Raw genomic sequence first — 22,607 nt, forward strand, 5'->3', positions numbered from 1 at the left:
CACATAGCGTTATAATTCCAGGACTAGATCAAAGAAGAGTCTACTCAGATCAAGCCATATACCTGGCCCATTGTGCTTGGGGCAGATGGTACTGTTCACTTTGACATGTTTAAAACAAAAAAAGACTTGCTCATCTCTTTAAAGCGGAATCAAATCCATCCATTTAACCGTTTCAGATAAGTTACATTTCCGGCACGTGCCAGGAATGTAACCCTCTCATTGGTTGTGCTCTCAACCAGACTGTCAAACCATCCAATGGCTGGTGTCATAACTGATCACATGTGCAGCACCATGGCAGTTGGAGATTAAACAGTGGCCAAGATGGCAGCTTCCTTGGCTGAAAACGATAGGAGGGTTTACTTCCACTTTAAGCCCTTTTTGAGGGAAACATGTCAGACTGAGGCTTGGTCTGGAGGACTCTGTGTTTTAAGACCTGGAATAATAAAGCTCTGTGAAGGCTGATGTCATTGGTGTGCAGCTGATTTCTTCCTCAGTCCCATGTGCTGAGCACTGACGAGCTCCATAGACCAGCACTTGAAACCCCAGAGATGGGCGCATTGCAAGCTTTGAGAGTCAGTTCCTTTTGGTCCTGTGTACCACCTATCTTAGTTTATCTGGCTCATTTAGTTCTGTAAACAGACTTTTTCCAACACAGCAGCGAAGAATAGGTAGGTTAACATTTGAAAACAGGTCTATAGCTTTGCCAATGCACTATAGAAGTATGAAATAGTAATAAAATTGCATTTTTTCCACTAAACATAAAGAACTGAGCTCAAAACAGTAAATTACCATCAACATCAAATGAGAAATCTAACAGGAAATTGTAGGCAAAAGTTATTTTTAGCAACTGATTTATACACACACCTGAAAAGTCTGCAGCTAGAAGATCCTCTGCTTTAAGTACTTTGACTTGCAGGAAACCAATGTCTCTCAAGTTATGGAGTGAGTTTTTCAAGCACTGAAGAAAAAAAAAAAAAAAAAAAAGGTAGAACAATGAAACAAAAAGAATTTACAAACTGCTTTACTTTCAAAAACTCTAAACCATGCAGAAAACTATCATATTCTTCCTTTTCCCATTGAGTTCTGGAAAAGGTAGAAATACAACTGAAAAAAGCACTGGATCTGTTGGACATATTTGGTGTTTCCAAGCTAAATGGATTCTTTCAGGAGGCTCCTATGAGAGCAGGGATGCAGCCAGGCACAGTGCTGGATCGACAGAGTATTTACAGAGGGGGCGGCACAGCAAGTGGTAAAATGTTTCTCAACTTTATGCAGAGAATATATCAAGATAAAAAAAAAATCTTTTTAGCTTTAGAACCACTTTAGGTTCTTAATTTGTCATTTAATTTGTCTTCAGCAATTGGATAACTTGCCAGTTGTCCGTTAGCCTTCCTCAACCTTTTTAACCAAGGACGACCCTTGAAAAAAAATATTCAGGTCTTGGGGAATACCTTTTAAAATGAATATATCAGGCATCAGTGGGAAAATGCCTCTTACACTGGTTGTCACTGGGAAAAATGCCACCCTTAAAGTGGTGGTCAGAAGGTTACCCTTTCAGACAGATAAAAAGACAATTGGTGTCATGCCCTTGACTCTGCCATGTAGTGTTGGCCCCAGAACTTCATGGACCATAGCTCATGGAAACCCTAGCAACATCTGGAGGAGCCCCCAGGGTTCTATTGAACATTGGTTGAGAATGGATGGTCTATTTAATGCATTCCTCCTGTGTATGCTATATTGCAGAGAACTGCGGCCTATCTATTCCTTTTACTGAATATTTACAACGTAGGTGCATGTCTTTGTCAGAACTGATGATGTTAATTTATGCCCATTTCCAAACTAATAAAAAAATATTTCGTATTAAAAGAAAGGCAAAAATGTCAGTATTGTAAGTTGATGTCCTTTAAAACATTTTGTCAACATATGGGTTTGATATTTATTAATGCACTGAAGTTGATTTACACCTGCACAAGATTGGGTATTCAAGTAGATATAGCTTCACCTTATTTTGTAACAATTACTTTGTAAAGTACTGAATAAATAGATTTGCAATCATCCTGGCTGCAACCGTGAACACAAAGATCCTACGATCATATGCAGACTGGCTTTATGTATTATAATCACTGATCACCAGAATATTTTCAAGGCTATAAATATCAGAATTCGCAATACTCACATATCTTTCCCTTATCTGCTCCCTCTCCCCTGGGTCCGCCAGCGGACAAACACAAAGGTCAGAAATGGAGACTCCCAAGCAGGGCGTAAGAGCTATCATCAAGTGTATAGAGCCCTGGTTCTGCTCCAGGGGCACTTCCAGCCGATTGATTTGCTCAATGGGCAACGCGGCGATATCCACTTTACACCTAAATTAGAAGATATTGTCAGATTTACCATACAGATCTTCAGACATGACAATGCATCACAATAGATCAAATTCCATAATGTTTCTAATGGAAGGCAGTAAATTACAGTCTACTTTGCGTAGTATACAATGATAAACTTCTTACAATTTGCAAGCCATGACATAAAAAGACAGCCGGATGATCTATGGACCATCTAAAACTAGAGCAGGCTTTTACCAAGTGCCATTTTGTTCTTTTAGGCGCAGACATGAGAAAACTTTCCAGAAAATAGAATGAACCCTTTTGAATATCTTTCAAAACTTTACTTAAAGTCATAAATCTCAGCCAATTTGTTTCAGGATGCCATAAAGGTAACCCAAGTTATATTACAGAAGGGCAAAATAATCGAAGAATATAAACTTTTCACAGCAACATGTACGTTGATCTAGACCAGTGGTCTCCAAACTATGGCCCCGGGGCTGAATGTGGCCCTTTACTTGCCTTTATCCGGCATTGTTCAAGCCACTGACACCAACAATGGGACATAATTCCTTCCATTGACACCAATGATGGGACAGTCTTACTCCCACTGAAATCAATGATGAGGTACTATTCCTCCCACTAACACCAACTATTTCTCCCCCTAATACCAGGTGGGGCATTGTTTTCTCCCACTAGGCACAGTCCGGCCCCCTAAAGTCTGAAGGACAGTAAAGTGGCCCTTTGCTTTGGAAGTTTGGAGACCCCTGATCTATACAAAACAGCCAGTAATCAAAGTACGGGCTAAATGAAAATAAGGATATGGTTTAAATAAGGAGCTAGTAAAATTGCTAAACATGACCAAATTACTAAACGCAGTGGTAAAGCCAATATCCACCCAACACCCACACAAATGGCCCTTTTTTTGCCCACACATCCACTGACCTGCTGACTAAGGCAGGCCATAGATGATACAATTTTCGTTTCTGCAACCACAGGTTACAGGAAAGAAAATCCCTCGTCTCCCCCATCAACAGTGAGTGTTGATGGGGTAAATCCCCCTGCAGAGCTATTGTGTTCTCCCGGTGGGGGGGGGGGCGCAGTTATCTACTGCACATGCATGAGACACAAAATGCAAGGAGACAACTGAGGAACAAGGAATTCAAAACAAGTACCTGCTGGAAAAGGTATTTGCTACTCCCCCCCCCCCCCCCCCCCCCAAAAAAAAAAGAAAGATTAAATATGTAAAAGGAAGGGGGAGGGTTAGGGTTATGCTTGGACTGAGATCCGAGTGAAGGTCCCCACGGAAAAAATTGCCAGTTTTTGAGATGCCCCCAATAGCAACCAAGCATCATCATTTAAACGTCAGTAAGGAACCAACCGAACGATGTGGACAGCAGCTCCAATATAACAGCGGTTTGCTTGAATGACCCCACCATGTCATTTTGACTCCCTTTTGCATAATGTAATGTAATTTTTCCACTTGATTAAGAACATTGCACAGAAAATATACATGGAAAAATCAAAACATGGAATGAATACAAAAGCACACTTACAAGCCCAGCAGCTCTTCGTGTTTGCGGCCATCTTGTCCCCATACTTCCATCTCCAATATCCCCATCCTGTCAGAGTAGTAGTGAAAATCAAAGCGTTCCCTCCATTGAGGATTTCCATTCTTACACTGTGTCTAAAAAACATGCAGTGGTAACATTTATGAATGGTGGTTAATCACAATGACTCAACAGATCCATTATTGTATGAGATATTACTGACTGCATTATACTTTTGAAGCAAGATTCCAGCCAAACTGCTTGACATAGGAGTTGATTTTTATGTATGTGAAAGGTTTACCTGTTCCAATATTAGTAATTATATTTATGCTTTACATAACCCTGCAAAAGTTCAAAACCAGATGGTGACACCACTTTTTTGAATATTCTTTTCTTATAAAACTCAGAGAAAATACACTGAACATGATACACAGCATGGAACAAAGCACCTATCAGGACCCGGTTTAGCTGCTGGTGGCACTGTGGTTCCCTGGGCAGAGAATTGTAGTTCCAGTGTCCACCAGCGGGTATCTCCCAGCAGGCAACAGATCCCAATAATCAGTCTCTACCTGATGCTGGCTGCTGGGAGGGTATTTACAGTGCCTTGAAAAGTATTCATACCCCATGAAATTTTCCACATTTTGTCATGTTACAACCAAAAACGCATTTTATTATGATTTTTTGTGATGGACTAACACAAAGTAGCACATGATTGTGAAGTGGAAGGAAAATGATAAATGGTTTTCAAATTTTTTTTTACAAATAATATCTGAACAGCGTGGCATGCATTTGTATTCAGCCCCCTTTACTCCGATACCCCTAACTAAAATCTAGTGGAACCAACTGCCCTCAGAAGTCACCTAATTAGTAAATAGAGTCCACCTGTGTGTAATTTAGTCTCAGTATGAATACAGCTGTTCGGTGAACAAACAGCATCATGAAGGCCAAAAAATATACCAGACAGGTCAGGGATAAAGTTCTGGAGAATGTTAAAGCAGGGTTAGGTTTTAAAAAAGATCCTAAGCTTTGAACATCTCACAGAGCACTGTTCAATCCATCATCCAAAAATGGAAAGCATAAGGCACAACTGCAAAACTACCAAAACATGGCCGTCCACATAAACTGACAGTCTAGGCAAGGAGAGCATTATTCAGAGAAGCAGCCAAGTGGTAACTATAGAGGAGCTGCAGAGATCCACAGCTCAGGTGGAAGAATCTGTTCACAGGACAACTATTAATCGTGCACTCCACACATCTGGCATTTATGGAAGAATAGCCAGAAGAATGCCACTGTTGAATGAAAGCCATTATTAGTCCTGTTTGCAGTTTGCGAGAAACCACGTGGGGTACACAGCAAACATGTGGAAGAACATGCTCTGCTCAGATGAGACCAAAAATGAACTTTTTGGCCTAAAAGCAAAACGATATGTGGGGTGGAAAACTAACACTGCACATCACCCTGAACACACCATCCACACTGTGAAACATGGTGGTGGTAGCATTATGTTGTGAGGATGCCTTTCTTCAGCAGGGACAGGGAAGCTAGTCAGAGTTGATGGGAAGATGGATGGAGCCAAATACATGGCAATCTTAGAAGAAAACCTGTTAAGAGTCTGGAAAAGACTTGAGACTGGGGCAGAGTTTCACCTTCCAGCAGGACAACGACAATAAACATACAGCCAGAGCTACAATGGAATGGTTTAGATCAAAGCATATTCATGTGTTAGAATGGTCCAGTCAAAGTCCAGACCTAAATCCAACTGAGAATCTTTGGCAAGACTTGAAAATTGCTGTTCACAGATGCTCTCCATCCAATCTGACAGAACTTGAGCTATTTTGCAAAGAAGAAAGTTCAAAAATGTCACTCTCTAGATGTGCAAAGCTGGTAGAGACATCCCCAAAAAGACTTGCAGCTGTAATTGCAGTGAAAGGAGGTTCTACAAAGTATTGACTGAGGGGGGCTGAATACAAATGCACACCACACTTTTCACATATTATTTGTAAAAAAAAAATTGAAAACCATTTATCATTTTCCTTTCACTTCACAATTATGTGCCACTTTGTGTTGGTCTATCACATAAAATCCCAATAAATACATTTACGTTTTTGGTTGTAACATGACAAAATGTGGAAAATTTCAAGCGGTATGAATACTTTTTCAAAGCACCGAATGCACTGCAGTTCCTCTTCTACTGTCCCTTGGTGCTTCAATGTTTTGCCTGCCAGCCAGAGGCATGCTTGCTGTTTGATCCGAAATTTGCCTAATACTGCCCCTGATTTTGCTTTTGCCTTGTACCTATATCCTGCTGCCTTGTATCTACTCTTCCTTGTCCCTGATCCCAGTCCTTGTTATCCCCCCTCCTCCTTGCATCTCCGGCATTGCCCTGTTTTTTTGTGTTCCTCATTTTGTATATAGTTAGTTGCTAGTTAGGCTGTTACTTAGGTAGTTTGTTAGGTATTTATTTCAGTTGGTTATGGTTCACATGTATTTTCATGTTTGTTGTGTATTTCGGTTGCTGGTATTGAAAAAAGTTTTTGTTTCACGGTTCATAAAACTTGCTTAAATCATACACAGTCTGGTCTCAGATTCCTACGTGTAGCCACGCAGATCTAGCCATCCCTGCTGCTGATTACTGATAGCACTGTTGTGTCAAGATGGGATACAATTGTGTATATACTGTATATGGAGAGTTCTGCACAGTAAGACAAGAAAAACTAAATCTGGCATCTGGTCATCCATCCCGTAGCAGTTACCATATTGTCCACATTGCTGTGTCTACCAGACAGAGAGAAACTGAGTTCTGCCATGTATCTCAATGAAAAGGGGGGGGGGGTTGTTAACAGAGGGTATAGGATGGGTGGAGTAGGAGGTGGTATGTGGAAAGATAGGGAATGAAGGCTCTAGGATGTTGAGGGGTAGGGAAGAGAGCGTAGGGCACGGGATCAGCCTGAAGTGCGTTATGGTAAAAAAATTGGGGTGAGGCCCAGGCGGGGCAGTGGGGTTGGTTGGGAGGTAGACAAGATAGCAGTTGGGAAGGCGTTAGCAGGAACTAAGAGAATATATTGGAGCGGAACAGAGAGAAGAAAAGCGGGCAGAGGGACCAAGGTATATCACACAAGGACCAGGGTGCATTGTCAGGGATCTTAGTATAGCAGGGCTTTGCCTTTATTCGTAAACATGGATCCAATAGAGCCATGTTGTGCGGTGCGTGCCATGTTTATTTGGAGAAGGCAGAATGAGATCCTCCATATGTCTTCCACCCTGTATAACCATATGGGTTCTGAAGGGTGGAATCTCTCCACTTGAGCAACATACAGGATTTGGCTGCAATTACAGGGGGTGATGAAGGATGGCTTTCCTGTACATCTTGGTATGTATAATTGAATAGCGGAGTAAGAAAAAAAATGGGTTATCTAGAATAACAAATTCGTAAATTTATGGGAGATTGCTATGACCTTACTCCAAAAGGGTCTGAAATTTGGGAAGGTCCAGAAAACATGTAGAACTGAGCCCTTAGCAGAGCTGCTGCATCCCAGCATTTGTCTGAGGTCTCCAGGAAGAATTTGTAAATGACCATGGGCGTTCGATACCACCTGGTCAAGAGTTTAAAGTTGGAGTCTTGAATTCTAGTACAGATGGAAGATTTTAATGTGGAGTATCTTTTGGCACTGTTCTGGATTAAAAGATACATTGAGATCTTTCTCCTATTGTTTGGAGCACAAGATGATCTGGCCTGATGCAGGCAGGGAAAGATGTGAGTAGAGAATGGATAGGAATGTCAGCACAGGCCGACACAACTTTTTAGGAACTGTAAGCTCTTCAGCTAATGTCACCTTATAATCACCAGCCGGCCCATTGTACTTTGAATGATCAGCACTGCATCGGTGAGGTCTACAGTCTTTTTTTGACCTCCTATGATTTACAGTTTCAGCGTCTATCACATGAAAGCATTGTTCAATGAAATGGCATCTGAGTTGCTTATAGTGCTAAGGTTCCAAATCTCAATTTGATTTCTGATATGTATGCCATAGCAAGTTAAAGAAAAGCTAACTTACTATTTTAAATGTCTTATGTCTCACAATATAAAAGCAGATATATCTAGTAGTAGTAAGTCATATTCAACTGGACTTGTTCTGTAACGTTGAAGATGTTTTATAGCTTACCAAGCCACTTGCCAAGCTACGAAACATCTTCAACATTACAGAACAGGCCCAGCGGAATAGGACTAACTTCTACTAGCTATACCATGACCTGGATAAACGAGAACCTTCACAGACAAAAAGCAGGTACCTACCGATGCCTGGAAACGCCATTATTAACTAATTGGTACCCTCAACAGTAACAAAATGCTCTTCTGCTAATGCTGCCAGAGTGCAAAGCTTGAGTATTGACTAAAGCTCTGCTAGTCCCCCAGGATCCAATGAGGACACCATTATTGATAGGTGATGCACAATTACTGAAACGCAAGATGGCACTAAAAAGAAAGTTTGTAGACCCCTGCTATACACTACTAAAAGCCCTAGTAACTGTTTTAGCCCAATCATTGGTCTGGTTAATTTTAAATAGAAAACTCTATATTCTTGTAATTACACACAACGCATTGCAGACCTGGAAGGAAATAATGTAAAATGTTGGTTGCATTAGGCAGTGGTAGGAAGCATATGCATGAAACAACAACAGAATATTATTTTTTATTAGCTAGCATGGCTGCTACCATCTAGGACAGTGGTTCTCAACTCCAGTCCTCAGGGCCCACCAACAGTCCAGGTTTGCAAGATAGCTGAAATACATCACAGGTGATATCATTTGCTGCTCAGTGATTGCAGTATTCTAGTCTGCAACTTCCCAAGGTAATACTTAAAATCTGGCCTGTTGGTGGGTCCCGAGGACTGGAGTTGAGAACCACTGATCTAGGAGAATATATAGCTGATCAGATGTAAAAAATAAGCCAGTCCACATACCCCGTCTTCTCCCAATTTATCAACAGGCAATGTTTTCAGGTTCATATGGACAAAACAGATTCCCGACCATTGTGTAACCTTAAGCTGGTGGCATTATGCAACATACCTTGTCCTATAACAGTTGCATAGACTTTATATGGAAAAAATTAAGTGTGCGATTGGGTATTTCATCAATATCTTACAACAGCAATGCAAGTGAACCCATCTACAATACAGCTGGATAAAACTACTATAAATGTGGTGCTTTAGACCAGTGTTTCTCAACTCCAGTCCTCAAGGCGCCCCAGCAGGCCATGTTTTCAGATGAAACGGCTGTGGTAATTACTAAGGCAGTGAAACTGATCAAATCACCGGTGCAAAAAAAATGTACAACCTGAATACATGACCTGTTGGGGCGCCTTGAGGACTGGAGTTAAGAAACACTGCTTTAGACAACCTATACAGATCTGTCTGGCAAAAGACATTGAAAGTGGTTCTGGAACACTTCATGTATCCATCACTATTGCATTATGTATGTATTCATGTTTTGATGCTGACAACTAGTGGTAATTCAGTGTAACTACAACTTGTAATTTAATGTCTGTAAATGGTACAATCCAGATTCCCTGTATGTTGGGGCTAGTTGATTTAATCCGTAGATGGACCTCTTCCCCTTCTTCATGTTTCATCAGTAAGTTACCAGGCTTTGTAGTGGGCATATGGTTTAAAAGATTGTCTCTTTACACTTCCATTTCATTACATATGTTAATTCACACAGGTGGATGTAGAAGACTTGGATATTTCAAGAAGCATCCAAGATGCATCTAGCAATTTGCTAATGAGTATTACCACCTATTTTAACAGAGCAATGTGCATTGTACATAATTATTATGAAGGAACAATCTATTACACATAGTTCATTATGGAATATGAGCTATGAAATATACCTTGCTTCTGTACTTCTGATCTCCGAGCCTGAACCTTACAAAAGAATCACAGGCACTTCCATCCGGCAGATTAATCCCTTCCAGCAATGTAATACTGACTGTTCCATTCCACAGCTGGTTCTTTTTCAGGGACTCTGACAACTGAAGGGACTGCATAGAGATTGCCTAAAGAAAAACAGTAATTACTATTAACTGGATGTACACCAAGTACACAGATGTATTCCTTAGAAATGTAAACAGCTGCTGGGAAGCTTTTTTGGGTATGAACCTGCCTAAACACACTGAGAAAAGAGGCATGCTGTATCTGAGCACCATAAACTAAAAACGTTATTTCATTCATTCACTAAAATTATTCAAAGCAAACTCACCCATCCATTCATATCCCCATGCTTTATTTAGTTGAGAAATCACTTTGAAAAACACCCCCTAGCATTTCTAGGTGAGGCCATCTTGAGTAAGGGCAGGTGATTCATGTAGCATTTACTTCCTGGAATCCACCTGCCCCTAGCTCAGGCATACAAGTCCCTCCCCCCTCCCATGAAGACAACTGGGAAGTATTACATAATTTTGGTCTAGGCCAGAAACCAACTGAATAATAAAAAATAAAAAAAAAGGTTAGAAAGTAAATATAATATACCCCCCTATCTAGCAGCATAAGGAATAGTTCATACTGGTTGTAAAAGTTTAGTTCTGCTTTAAATTAGAAGAACTGCAACCAATCCCATACAAGCACTCAGACCGAGTCAATGAACTGGAGTAGAGCACTTGGGAGACTTTATTCAGGTAAGCACCTTACAGCAGCAAGAAAGCCTTGATGTGGTTTGCGCTAAGGCAAAGCTGGTGAGATGAGGTTGGGAGCGTGGATGGAACTGATCCCCTGACGACAGCAGTGTTTATGCACTGCAATCCACTCCAACTCAAAAAAGCCTCCTCTAAAGCTGGCCATACATGGTGCAAATCTCAAGCTGGTCCCTGCTGAACAGTGCGAGATTCAATCCATCCATGGGCAAGCTGATTGCACCCAAGCAGATCAACTTGGGTACAACCAGCAGGTTGGATTTCGAGCATGTGATTATTCCTAGCGGCTATAGACACTAGCAATAATTATTATGTTCTCCCAGCAGGGATGGCTCCCTCCTGCCCCCTGCCTGGAGAACACAATAGCTCTGTGAGAGGGATTCCCCCATCAACACAGTCAGTGGTTCCAGGAGAGAAACTCACATAATCAATGGCCTGCCCAAATCTGCAAAATCTTTTTCTTGCTGTTGTGATCTGCCTTTCTGTTAGAGGGTGGCTATTTTATTTCTCCATGGTGCCGCTTTATTATGGGATCCTAGCTACCCTCTCTTGCTCACTCCCGATGTTGACTATGGACTATGGAATATTAGCTATGTAGAGTGCATACAGCAGTGCACATGACGACCACAACTAATGTGCACTGCTCATTCCAAACAAATGGAGGTTTAGAGGAGATCATGTGGATTTGGACACAATCTCAAGTTCCCCTGGATTCAGGCAATGTCCTGATACCCAGTGCACTCTGCTCTCTGTGCACATACTTTATAATATTTCTTTCCCCTTCGCTGGATAGTTGCCTTTCTGCTTTGCTTCACCCCCTATTGACCAGCGCTCAAAATATACCTCCTCTGAACATGTCCCCATCACTCTTCTATGCAAAACAAACTGGGTGATAGGAGAGGGGCGCCCAATGTCCAAAAAAAAGAGAAAAGTCTAATTTAATAAATTTTGTCGTTATTTATTGGAGTTAAAAGTAAACAAGCCAACGCATTTTGGGGGAATTGCTTCCCCCTTCTTCAGGGCTAGTATATAGAGAAAATGAGATACTTAGTCAAATCCCATAGCTAGGCCATAGTATACATTCAAAGTGCAAAAAGAAAAAAAAAAAAAAAAAAAACATCTGTGTAGTTAAAAATAATTTCAAGATAAATTAAAATCCACAGTTAGTCTTTAGAATCATATTGTGATTGGTATTTATAGTGAAAACATATCCACATTAAATTTTAAATAATAAAAGATAAAAAGCAGTGGACACAAAAAACAAAAAAAAAAAAACAACACTAGATATTCAAGTAAAAAACAAATGACAAGTCAATCATTTTTCAACTTAACTATATAGTGGGGCTTTTTTTTTTGTTTGTGTCCACGTTTTATCGTTTAACAGTTACAGAGGAAGTAAACCCTAATGGGTTTTACTTCCTCTTTAATCCCCAGCAAAGTAAAAGCATAATGGGCTAGTATGCATTGCATACTAGCCCATTATGTTGCACTGACCTGCAAGTAAAGCCTGCAATGTCCCCGCTGGTGGCCACATCCATCTTCTCCCCTCTTCCTTCCGGGGCCGCGGACTCCGGCTCTGTGACTGTCTGGAGTCGTGTGACGTCACTCCCATGCTTGTGCGTGGGAGCCGACGTTCACGGCACAGGTCTTATAGAAACGACGCGCTCATGCCCTTTCTTTAGTGTGCATGCGCCGGTGACATCGGCGCAAGCGTCTATGGTAAATATCTCCTAAACCGTGCAGGTTTAGGAGATATTTCCAGTACCTACAGGTAAGCCTTATTATAGGCCTACCTGTAGGTACAAGTGGTGTGTAAGAGTTTACAACCACTTTAATGTGGATATGCTTTCACTATATATATAATTTGCAATATGATTCTAAAGACTAACCGTGGATTTTAATTTATCTTGGAATTATTTTTAACCACACAGATGTTTTTTCTTTTTGCCCTTTGTATGTATCCTATGGCCGAGCTATGGGATTTTTCTATGCATCTCTTTTTCTCTATATACTAACCCTGAAGAAGGGGGAGGCAATTCCCTTGAAATGCATTGGCTCTACTTGTTTACTTTTATCTCGAATAAATAACTATAAAATTCATCAAGTGAGACCTTTCTCTTTTTGGACATCGGCGCTCCTCTCCCATCACCCGAAGTGTTCACTGCGGTAACAGAAAGTACATTCGATCGCGTGCGCTCGATCAGCTGGATAAAGAGAGAGTGGGTAATTAGAACTATCTTTCACCCTGAGTTCATGTGAAGAGGTACATTTATGACACAAGGACAGTTGAAGTGTTCTTAGATAAGCTGACTGTGGATGGCTGCCAGCTTGTGGCAGTCTAGAAGTAACTCTGTGGAAGGTAAAGACAGAAGGAGAGCGGCGCCATCTAAGTGCAGCATTATTAAGACATTTTTTTCTATGAAAGACAATAGGTAACTCACAAGATGTATGAGATGTCAGCGCATGTGGGATTAATAATGTGGTTCATCCGCTCGTGGGGAAGACAATCTTCTCACTGGTGAAGAGGCAGCTGATGGGTCCAGGGACGCCGGTGGTGGCCAGCGCTTCCAGACACTCAGGACGGATCACAGACAGCGATGTACGTCACTTTCGGTTGGAGATAGAGCGCGGGGAAGAGCATGTGTTCGGAGCATGCGTGCTCCTTCATCAGGCTAGGACTGTGGCCATTTTGGAAGAGGTATATATAGTCTCTTGTGGCCAGGACTAATCAAGCATAATTAGTGGATTACAGGGCGCTGGAGTGTCAGATTAACCAGTTAGATATCAGAACTGCTATTAGATTACCTTGATGGTATTGAACTGGTTAATCTGACACTCCAGTGCCCTGTAATCCACTAATTACCACCTTGAAAAGTTGCCAAGGTAACGCTGGATTAGTCCTGGCCACAACAGACTATATATACCTCCTCCAAAATCGCCACAGTCACAGCCTGATGAAGGAGCATGCATGCTCCGAACGCGCGTGCTCCTCCCTGCTCTGTCTCCAGCCACTGTCTGCGATCCGCCCTGAGTGTCTGGAAGCGCTGGGCACCACCGGCGTCCCTGGACCCATCAGCTGCCCACGAGCGGATGAACCACGTTATTAATCCCACATGCACTGGCATCTCATACATCTTGTGAGTTACTAATTGTCTTTTATTGAATAAAATGTCTTAATAATGCTGCACTTAGATGGCGCTGCTCTCCTGTCTTTCACTGCGGTAACGACTCCATTGTCGTTTTAAGAACATACAATTGGGATACAACCAATTGGGATACAACCCATTGGAAGCAATTCCTTCTACACCTGCCACACAGTAACTTGCTGCTAGGCAGCCGCGGCACCAGTCCAGCACTGTCTTCCACTCAAACTTGATGCAAAATGAATGGCAGCTTGGAAAGCAGTGCCATCCACGTGTACCCATTTCTAAATGGCAGATAACTATGGTTAGGATTGTATGAGAGAGGGGAGTTTTGATGAATCAGTGACCCCCTCACTTCACTCTGCACAGATGACACTAGACTTGTGTGATTCCTTTCATTATGAATTGAAATTCACACAATTTTCATTATTTGGAGATTCGGATGTAATGAATTCGAATATGATAAATATTTGAATTAGTAAATATACGAATACAATAAAAACGAATCCAAAATAAATTATAATGAAAACGAGTTCATTCATCTCATTTGGATAACATAATGAAATAGTTTGTACCTTTTGGTAATGTTTGAAGCATCCAAAATAACGCAACGACATAACAAATGTTCCAAATGAATTCGGATCCATTTTTTTTTTAATTGCATTAACGTTTTTCATTATTATAAAAACATTACTATATATGAAATGGAAACACATTGCCATAAATACAATAAAAATATAAAAGTGAAATAAGAGGATTCCTACTCATTGTGTTTGGGTTGGATGGAGGTGGATCCATTAAAATCTGAGTCATAACATAACGAATGAATGCGAAATTAAATTTTGCTCCATCCGTCACTTTTGAATGCACCTGATCTCAGTCGATATCGCCCAATCAGCTCATTCCACTTCTCTTAGTGGATTGGACTAGCAGGGATGACTCAGAATGCATAAGCAATCTCCCGAAATAATGAATTAACATGTTGAAATGAAAAATAGTCAATCTTCCAATAGAACTTGTGAAAATACGAATTGATTTGGAACAACGAATATACAAAATGAATCCGAACATATGAAATGAATTCAGAAAACAAATCATTCTAATATAACAAATATGACAAAATAAAACAATTAACTTAACAAATAAATCCGAACGTATACACATTTTTTCGTCGTTCACATCTCTAGGTGACAAGGAGACCATTGCCCCATTGCCCCCAGCTCTCAGCACCATACTGTGGTCTGTGCCAGGGAAATGTTTCATCTATAGGGACTCTAATAGGGAGATATCATATCTGTTATGTGTCATCTATATCAAGGTTATAATAAATCAGAAGGCTGGCTTCCAATCACAGTCAGCCACCACGCTTTGAGTGTGGATGATGTAAGATGTGCACTGCCGAAAAATGTGTTCGTTTTCATTTCATTCGTTTTTTTCCATTCTTCGGGTCATTCGTTATGATAGCAATTTGTGAATTCATAAAATTTGAAAATCCGAAAATAAGAAGGAAAATCCAAAAATTCTAAAGAAACTATAACTAATTATAGGTACTGGAATTTCTTTTCAAACTTGGCTGTTAGTGAACGTAACGAATATGAATTTATCCAAAGTTATGAATTATCCGAAATAACAAATGCTGTATCTAAAAAGATGGAACGGAACTAATTACTAATAAATAATAATAAAACGTTTTTATTATTATCATTATTTATTATTATTAATTAAATTCCATTTGTTTAAATACAGCATTCGTTATTTCAGATAATTCATAACTTTGGATAAATTCGTATTCGTTACGTTCACTAACAGACAAATTTGAAAGGAAATTCCAATACCTATAATTTAATAGTTAAGTTATTATTAGTTATTATTTCAGATTTTCGATTTTTCGGGTTTTCGGTTCTTCAAATTTTCAAATATTTGAATTTATGAATATTCGTTAAACGGGTTTTCGTTAATTTGGATATTTCCAAATTAACAAATTTGTCTAAATTAGTTAAAAAAACTAATTCAGAACGAAACAAATTGCACACGTCTAGTGATTGGTTGGCACTCCCATCGATGTGTGTGTGCTGAATGTATATAGTGCATACAGACAGCCAGAGGCCATATTCTGTCATCTGTTTCCGGCTGTGGATGTACAATGAAAATAGATTGAAGGAGCCTGCCTTGAAGTAAATATATGCAGGTTGCTGAGCTCTCCTCATCATAGTGTTAGCTGGCTATTATGGTGATCCTGTGGATGGTGAAGAAATGTAGGGCCCATTCACGACAGGGTAATCTAGTACAGTGTATTTACCGCACGTTGAGGTTGATTTACTGAAACTGGAGAGTGAAAAATCCGGTGCAGCTCTACATAGAAGCCAATGAGCTTCCAGGTTTTTTGTCAAAGCTTAATTGAACAAGCTAAGGTTAGAAGTGGATTGGCTGCCATGCACAGCTGTACCAGATATTGCACTCTCCAATTTTAGAAATTCAACCCTTTTGTGTTACATGTTAGCATGTGTAGCATTGAGGCTGCCAGAGCACCACAGCAGCCCAAAAATGAGACAAACACCGAATTGCATAGGGAAGGGGCGTTTGGTACTTTTCACAATAATGGCACCACAGTGTGCCAATTCACATATGTGATCACAACACACCCTGGTGTGAATGGACGCTCATTAACTGCCAATGCGTAGGAATGGGAGGTGAGGTTGATCCACTGACCATCAATGCCTGGGGTAGGGGGAGAATTCCTTCCAATGACCATCAGTGCCTTCAGAAGGGAGATTCTTCCTACCGCTGACACCGATGATGGGGAATTCTTTCACCCACTAACCACAATCATGTTTTCCTTCCACTGACCACCAAGGCCTTAGGTTTCCCCATTCCCGCAGATTGCTGATGCTGGGACACTCTTGCCTCCCACTGACAATCAGGTGGGGGTACACAACATACTTCTACTCCTGATCTTTGCACTCTGTATCTTATGCTGTGTGCTCTACGCCTGACCTCTGCAATCTATATGCTATGTTTTACATTACATTTTCCTGCTACACTATGTAAACTGTGATATATGTTATATAGTTCTGATTGCGGCACTCTATAAGCTGTGCTGTACATTACATATTCCTGACCACAGTGTTTAGTGTCCTATCAATATTTCTTTGCCATGTAACCCCCAACTATTTGAAAGTAGAACTTCCCTCTGAAGTAAAGTACTGCTGATTGCGCCCCCACCCCCCCCCCCCCCAAGCCTGTAACCAAGTTGTAGGTGTTTTTTGTTTTGGGGGAGGGGGCACACAGGAGCAAGTACCAATTTTCATGAGTATCCCACTTTTGCCACTTTTGCAGTCCTTGCCTTGGCAAGGTTGATGCCCCTTCCCCAGGCCCATTCTCAGACAACCGCAGCCTCCTGGGAAATATCACATGTCCCATGAGGCTGCAGGACCAGTCACACAGTGCTGCACGTGCACAGTGGGGAGCCAGCTGCAATTCCTCAGGAAGTCCCAACTTGGATCCCATATCGAAGGTTTCAGGGACCCACAGCAATAGGAGGAACCAAGCTATGGGAAAACAGCACTGGACTCCAGGCACTGGGGAGTACCTAATTCTTTAATGCCAAGCTACAGCATTTGCAGCTGCTAATTTTTAATTAAAAAAAAAAAAAAAGACTGAAGTTCCTCTTCAATTAAGTTTTCTACAGGGTAGGGTAATAAAATGTGTTAGTATATCTATATCCTGTGCAGAGAAAGGCATGTTTAATGAAAATTTAAAAAAAGATCTCTTGTGCTGAGGTTTATCTGTGTCTAACACTCATTTATACCACTGTATTGAAGGAGTATTTTGTGAGTAAAAGGATGATCAAGAAAGACTATCAAGCCACACCCAAGATTTAGAGTAATTTAACCACATACACTTTTACTAAGATGTGCTATCCATAGTTCCTTTTCTCCATAAGTTCTAAAGATGGGAGATATGTACCAGACTGTCACCAGAGCAAAGCAGCAAGTGACACAGTTTGCACAGTGCTTTATAATATAAAGGGATACAATAGAGCAACAATACAATTCAATACAAGAGGGTTAGGGGGGCCCTGCGAGCTTGCGGTCTAATGGGGGGGGGTGAAACAATAAGGTAGTAACTGTGAGGAATGAACTGATGATGAAAGTAGAAGATTCGGTTGTTAGCTGAAGGCAGGATAGGCCTCCCTGAAGAGAGGAGTTTTCAGGGATCGCCTAAATGTGGACAGAGTAGGAGATAACCAGACAGATTGGGGTAGTGAGTTCCAGAGGATGGGAGAGGCTCTGGAGAAGTCCTGGAGACGAGCATGGGAGGAGGAGACAAGGGAGCTAGAGAGCAGGAGGTCTTGAGAGGAGCGGAGAGGACAGTTTGGGTGATATTTGGAGATAAGATTGGTGATGTAAATGGCTTTGTATGTTATTGACAGTGTTTTGAATCTTATTCATTCAGCAATAATCGTTTGCAGGTAAAACTGCATACCTGCAGTTTTTAATATTTACTGTAGCCGTTTGCCTGAAGTTACAATCCCAAAATATTGTTGTCAAATGGTTCAAAGAAAGCACAGTTATTTTCCCACATACATTAAAATGTAAAATGAGTAAATCAAATTAGTCAAATGTCAAAGTGTGCCATCAATACAACCAACAGTTCTTTTTTTTTTTTTTTTTTTCAAGTCACCCTTACTTGCCACAGATGATTGAAAGCAAAAAAGAAAAAAGAAAAGAAAAAATAACAGGGACGAAAAGATTTAAGGATCAGTTCCAGGAAAATATCTGAAAGTCAGAAGCATGCCATTTTTTGTGCGCGCTCCCCATTTTGTGTAAATTGTCTAATGTGATTGGGAGCGTTGTCCTGCACGGATCAAAGACGCATCCTACAGTCTGGCAGCTGCTGCAGTGAAATGGCAGCTTGACTATGAAATATGTCCTAAAATAATTCTGCGGCTTGGTATGTCCTAATTTCAGGCCGACTGTTTATCTTGGAAGCGCTTCTATCTAAGTTGTCCATAAAACAGCTCCACTTAGCTGTGCGAGCCTTGTGAAAATGGAATCCAATGCTGGCTATTAAAAGGGGACTGGAGATTACTTCCATATGGCGGAACAGCATGGGAGTGGAGGGCTCGGGTCTACAGCAGGCTGTACTTGGCTGAGCTCGGCATCTATCCATGGACACTCATTGCATTACAGCAGAACATCTGGATTACTGCTTGTAATGTCCCTGGGAAACATCCACTTCCCATCAAAGGCTTTATCTTTCTCTGTCGTACTTTGAACATTTCAGCATTTACCGCAGACATGTTTGAAGTGATGCTTTCCATGTTATTCCGCACAGCTCCCCCTTCTTCCTCATCTGCTGCTTACGTTCATTTGTCTCAAAAGACACCAATATCTGACCTATATTGCAGACATGATCCTACAACAGTTCCAGTATAACCCCTTCACTGCTTGCAGGCCATAGAGCTTTTATTATAATGTCAGATACAGTCAAACATATTTCTCTGGGCAGACGGCGTGTGGTAGTATGTAACAGCCAACCAAAAGTTTTTACTGATGTCATTACGGCAAACTAGTTTCTGATTGATCGCTAGGAGTTACTGCACTTTTTACATGTTCTTTCCTCTTTCTATTCTTTTACAATGGTTTTAATTGTAAGTCACAACAAAATCATAAGACTTGCCAAATTTAATTTTAATTTTTTTGCTTTGGTTGGGAAAAAAAAAAAGGAAAAAAAAGACTTTTACAAAGAGAAAGAATGATCATAACCAGAACTTATTATAAAATTGAAAAATGGAGGTTAAAGCCCTGGTTTCTCCTGGTTATGTTCAAAGAGTTACAAAACGACACTATGTCCAAATTTCATAAAATCAGGACCTCATGGATTGATGCAGAGGCGTAACTAGAACCTTCAGGACCCCGGAGCAAGAAACCATGAAGGGCCCCCCCTGGCCTCTGACCAGGGTCCTGCCCACTGATCCCGGGGCCCTTTATTATGGTCCACCTTCCTGCCGTCTTGGGGTCCCCCCACGGTGGCGGAATGCCAGAGCCCAGTCACAAGTGCAAATTTTTCTACCGTGGTAGTTCCGCCACTGTTAGTAGTTTTTAATTTTTTGTTGTTTTATTTATTTTTTTACCATTTCATTTTTTCACAATTGTATTTTTATTATTTTTTACATTTTTTTTAGGACCCCAATTGGGGGGCTTTGGGGGGAACCCAGCAGCACGGCAAGGGGGGTCCACGGAAGCATACAGGAGCCCAGGGCAGCAATAGGGAGGCAACGGGAGTGGCATGTGGAGAAACCAATGCCCTCCATTTCCCTCCTGCAGCCACTGAATGTCTATAGGAGGGAGAGGAGGAGAAGCAGGCATTCAGAGGCTACATGAAAGGATCGGTTCCTCTGCATGCTATCCAGGCATATATGGCCTCCTGGAGCATTGATCCATATTGCAATAGTGACCCCTGTATGTACGCCCCTGGATTGATACCTATATGCCTCCTACCTTTCACATGGACGACATAACACTCTAACTTCTAGGTAGAAGTATTGGTAAAATTTTTTTTTTCATTTGAAAAGAGTAAAGGAGGGTTATATAACCCATGTTGATTTATTTGTTGCCATCCATGCCCCATAGAGGAGGTTAACCTTCCTGTCCCTTGGATAGAACAGGAAGTGAGAGGAAATCCCTTCAAAATAAGGGAATCCCTTGAAGACCACTAGGTCACCAGAACTAGTGTCCTCATTGGAAGTTTTCCCCTTTATTACTTTTCTGGGGGCAACCCAAAATGTGGGATATTTTTACAATGCTAATGGTAAACAGGACAAATAGAGAGGATTAATCTCCTTAATGGCAGCAATAAAAACTAACAGGTGTTCTAATCCATCTCCACCCTTTCCAAAAACGAAACCCCACCCCCACCTTCTTCTTGGCTGGGAAAAAAAACTGTCAAAAAGGAGGAATGACCATAACCAAAAATAATTATAAAATTGAAAAATAGGAGGTCAGCGTCCCGGTTTCTCAGGTTATCTTCTTTACAAGCTCACAGTGTTACAAAAACTACACTATGTCCAAATTTTGTAAAATGGGGACCTTATGGATTGATGCTTACATGCTTTCCCTAACAATCTAGCCATATTAATCATATTGTGACCACACGTTCTAGGAAAGACCTTCACCTTCGTCTTGGTTGGAGAAAAAATAAAAATAAAAAGAATACAAAAGGAGACTTTTACAAAGAGGAGGAATGATCAGAACCAAAAATTAATAAAAAAATGAAAAATAGAGGGTTAAGGCCCTGGTTACTTAAGTTATGGTCTATGAGACACTCATAGCATTATAAAAAGACACTATGTCCAAATTTTGTAAAACCAGATCATAACGAATTGATGCCTATATGCCTTTCACTTTTTAGATGGACTACCTAACAATATCTTGCTGACCCATCGTTATAGAAATGACCCCTCCACCTTCTCCTTGGTTGCAGAAAAAAAAAAAGTTTTTGTCAAAAAGTAGGAATAATAACCAAAAATGACTATAAAAACGAAAAATGGAGGTTAAAGTCCTGGTTTCTCAGGTTGTCTTCTTTACAAACTCAGTATTACAAAACAACAGTATATATTTAGTAAAATCTGGACCCCATGGCTTGAAACCTACATGCCTCCTATTTTTCAGATGGCCTCCCCAGTGGCCTCCCCAGTGAGCCCTAAAACATTTATATATGTTTTGTTTTTGAGCATGTCTTATTTAAAATTTTATTCCTGACAAAGCCATTTTATGGGTGAAACATGTTGAGATTTAGGGTTCTCAATTTTTGATCAGGGGATGCAGGGTAAAATTGAAAAATAGTCTGGTGTGGGACACACTCATTGGTTTGCCCAGTTTTTAAACATAAGTAAGGGAATATTTCTCTTCATGGAAAACCTCATTTGAATACTCCTACCAGATTTTTTTTTACACCCTACATGTTTACGATTTTTAAATTTTTGCCAACCTATGTTATCTGTGTATGTATAAAAGTTATGTTTTAGGGCTTAGTGGGCTCTGCGTGTAAAGAGATTAACGCACAGCTCTCGCATTGATTTATCAGTTGTGATTCCCACACAGAAGCCTGTAATTAATTTGGTTCTGAATAGTCAGGCAAATGTATTGGTTTATGGCCTCCCCAGTGCTCTAACTTTATCATAGCGTGTTCTTTTTAGGAAGTAATCTAACCCCCCTGACCCGCTTAGTTGGGAAAAAAAAAAGAAAAGAAAAGAGACTTTTGCAAAAGGAGAAAGGATCATAACCAAAAAGTATTAAAAAAAAAAAAAAAATAGGGAGCCATACAGAATTTATTTGTCGTCCCAAGCAGACTTTTTTTCTAGTATAACTAGGCCTAGGCAAGAATAAAGATACTTGGTCCCTGAAAAAAACAAAAAACAAAAAAAACAAAACATATATACAATTATGTAACAAGCTAAGGAGCTGAGAGAGGATGAGGATTAGTTTCACAAGAATTATACCCCCTGTTGCGTTCCGGGTTTACCAAACATCACCCATTCAAGTGAATGGGGACACACTGCAACCACCCCGCAATGCACTAGTTGTGGTGCGTGCAGTGATGAGGCATTTAGGGAGTTAAAACAGGTGGCGAGAAGGTGACACCAAAAAAGGCCCTAAGGAATAATTACTTCTTATGCCCCGTACACACGATCGGACTTTCCGTCAACAAAACCGTGGATTTTTGTTCGAAGGTTGTTGCCATAAACTTGTCTTGCATACACACGGTCACACAAATGTTGGCCAACAATTCCGAACGTGAGAACGCGGGGAGCTACCACGAGCCGAGAAAAAGGAAGTTCAATAGCCAGTGCAGCTCCTTCTGCTTGATTCAGAGCATGCTTGAACTTTTGTGCGTCGGACTTGTG

General features: G+C 40.7%; 1 protein-coding gene across 2 annotated transcripts in view; it reads right to left on the bottom strand.

The window, feature by feature from the left end:
- Positions 1 to 22,607, bottom strand: part of MCTP2 (multiple C2 and transmembrane domain containing 2) — a 337,462-nt gene that overhangs the window by 118,629 nt on the left and 196,226 nt on the right. For both annotated transcript variants that reach the window (XM_073618403.1, XM_073618402.1), the window contains exons 9-12: positions 9,759 to 9,923; positions 3,878 to 4,008; positions 2,177 to 2,363; positions 865 to 958 (exon numbers count right to left, since the gene is read on the bottom strand). In XM_073618403.1, coding sequence (XP_073474504.1) covers positions 865 to 958; positions 2,177 to 2,363; positions 3,878 to 4,008; positions 9,759 to 9,923 — 577 coding nt within the window. The remainder of the gene's footprint in view (positions 1 to 864; positions 959 to 2,176; positions 2,364 to 3,877; positions 4,009 to 9,758; positions 9,924 to 22,607) is intronic.

The sequence above is a fragment of the Aquarana catesbeiana genome, linkage group LG03 (assembly GCF_042186555.1).
Source record: "Aquarana catesbeiana isolate 2022-GZ linkage group LG03, ASM4218655v1, whole genome shotgun sequence".
In the NCBI taxonomy this organism is placed as follows: Eukaryota; Metazoa; Chordata; class Amphibia; order Anura; family Ranidae; genus Aquarana; species Aquarana catesbeiana.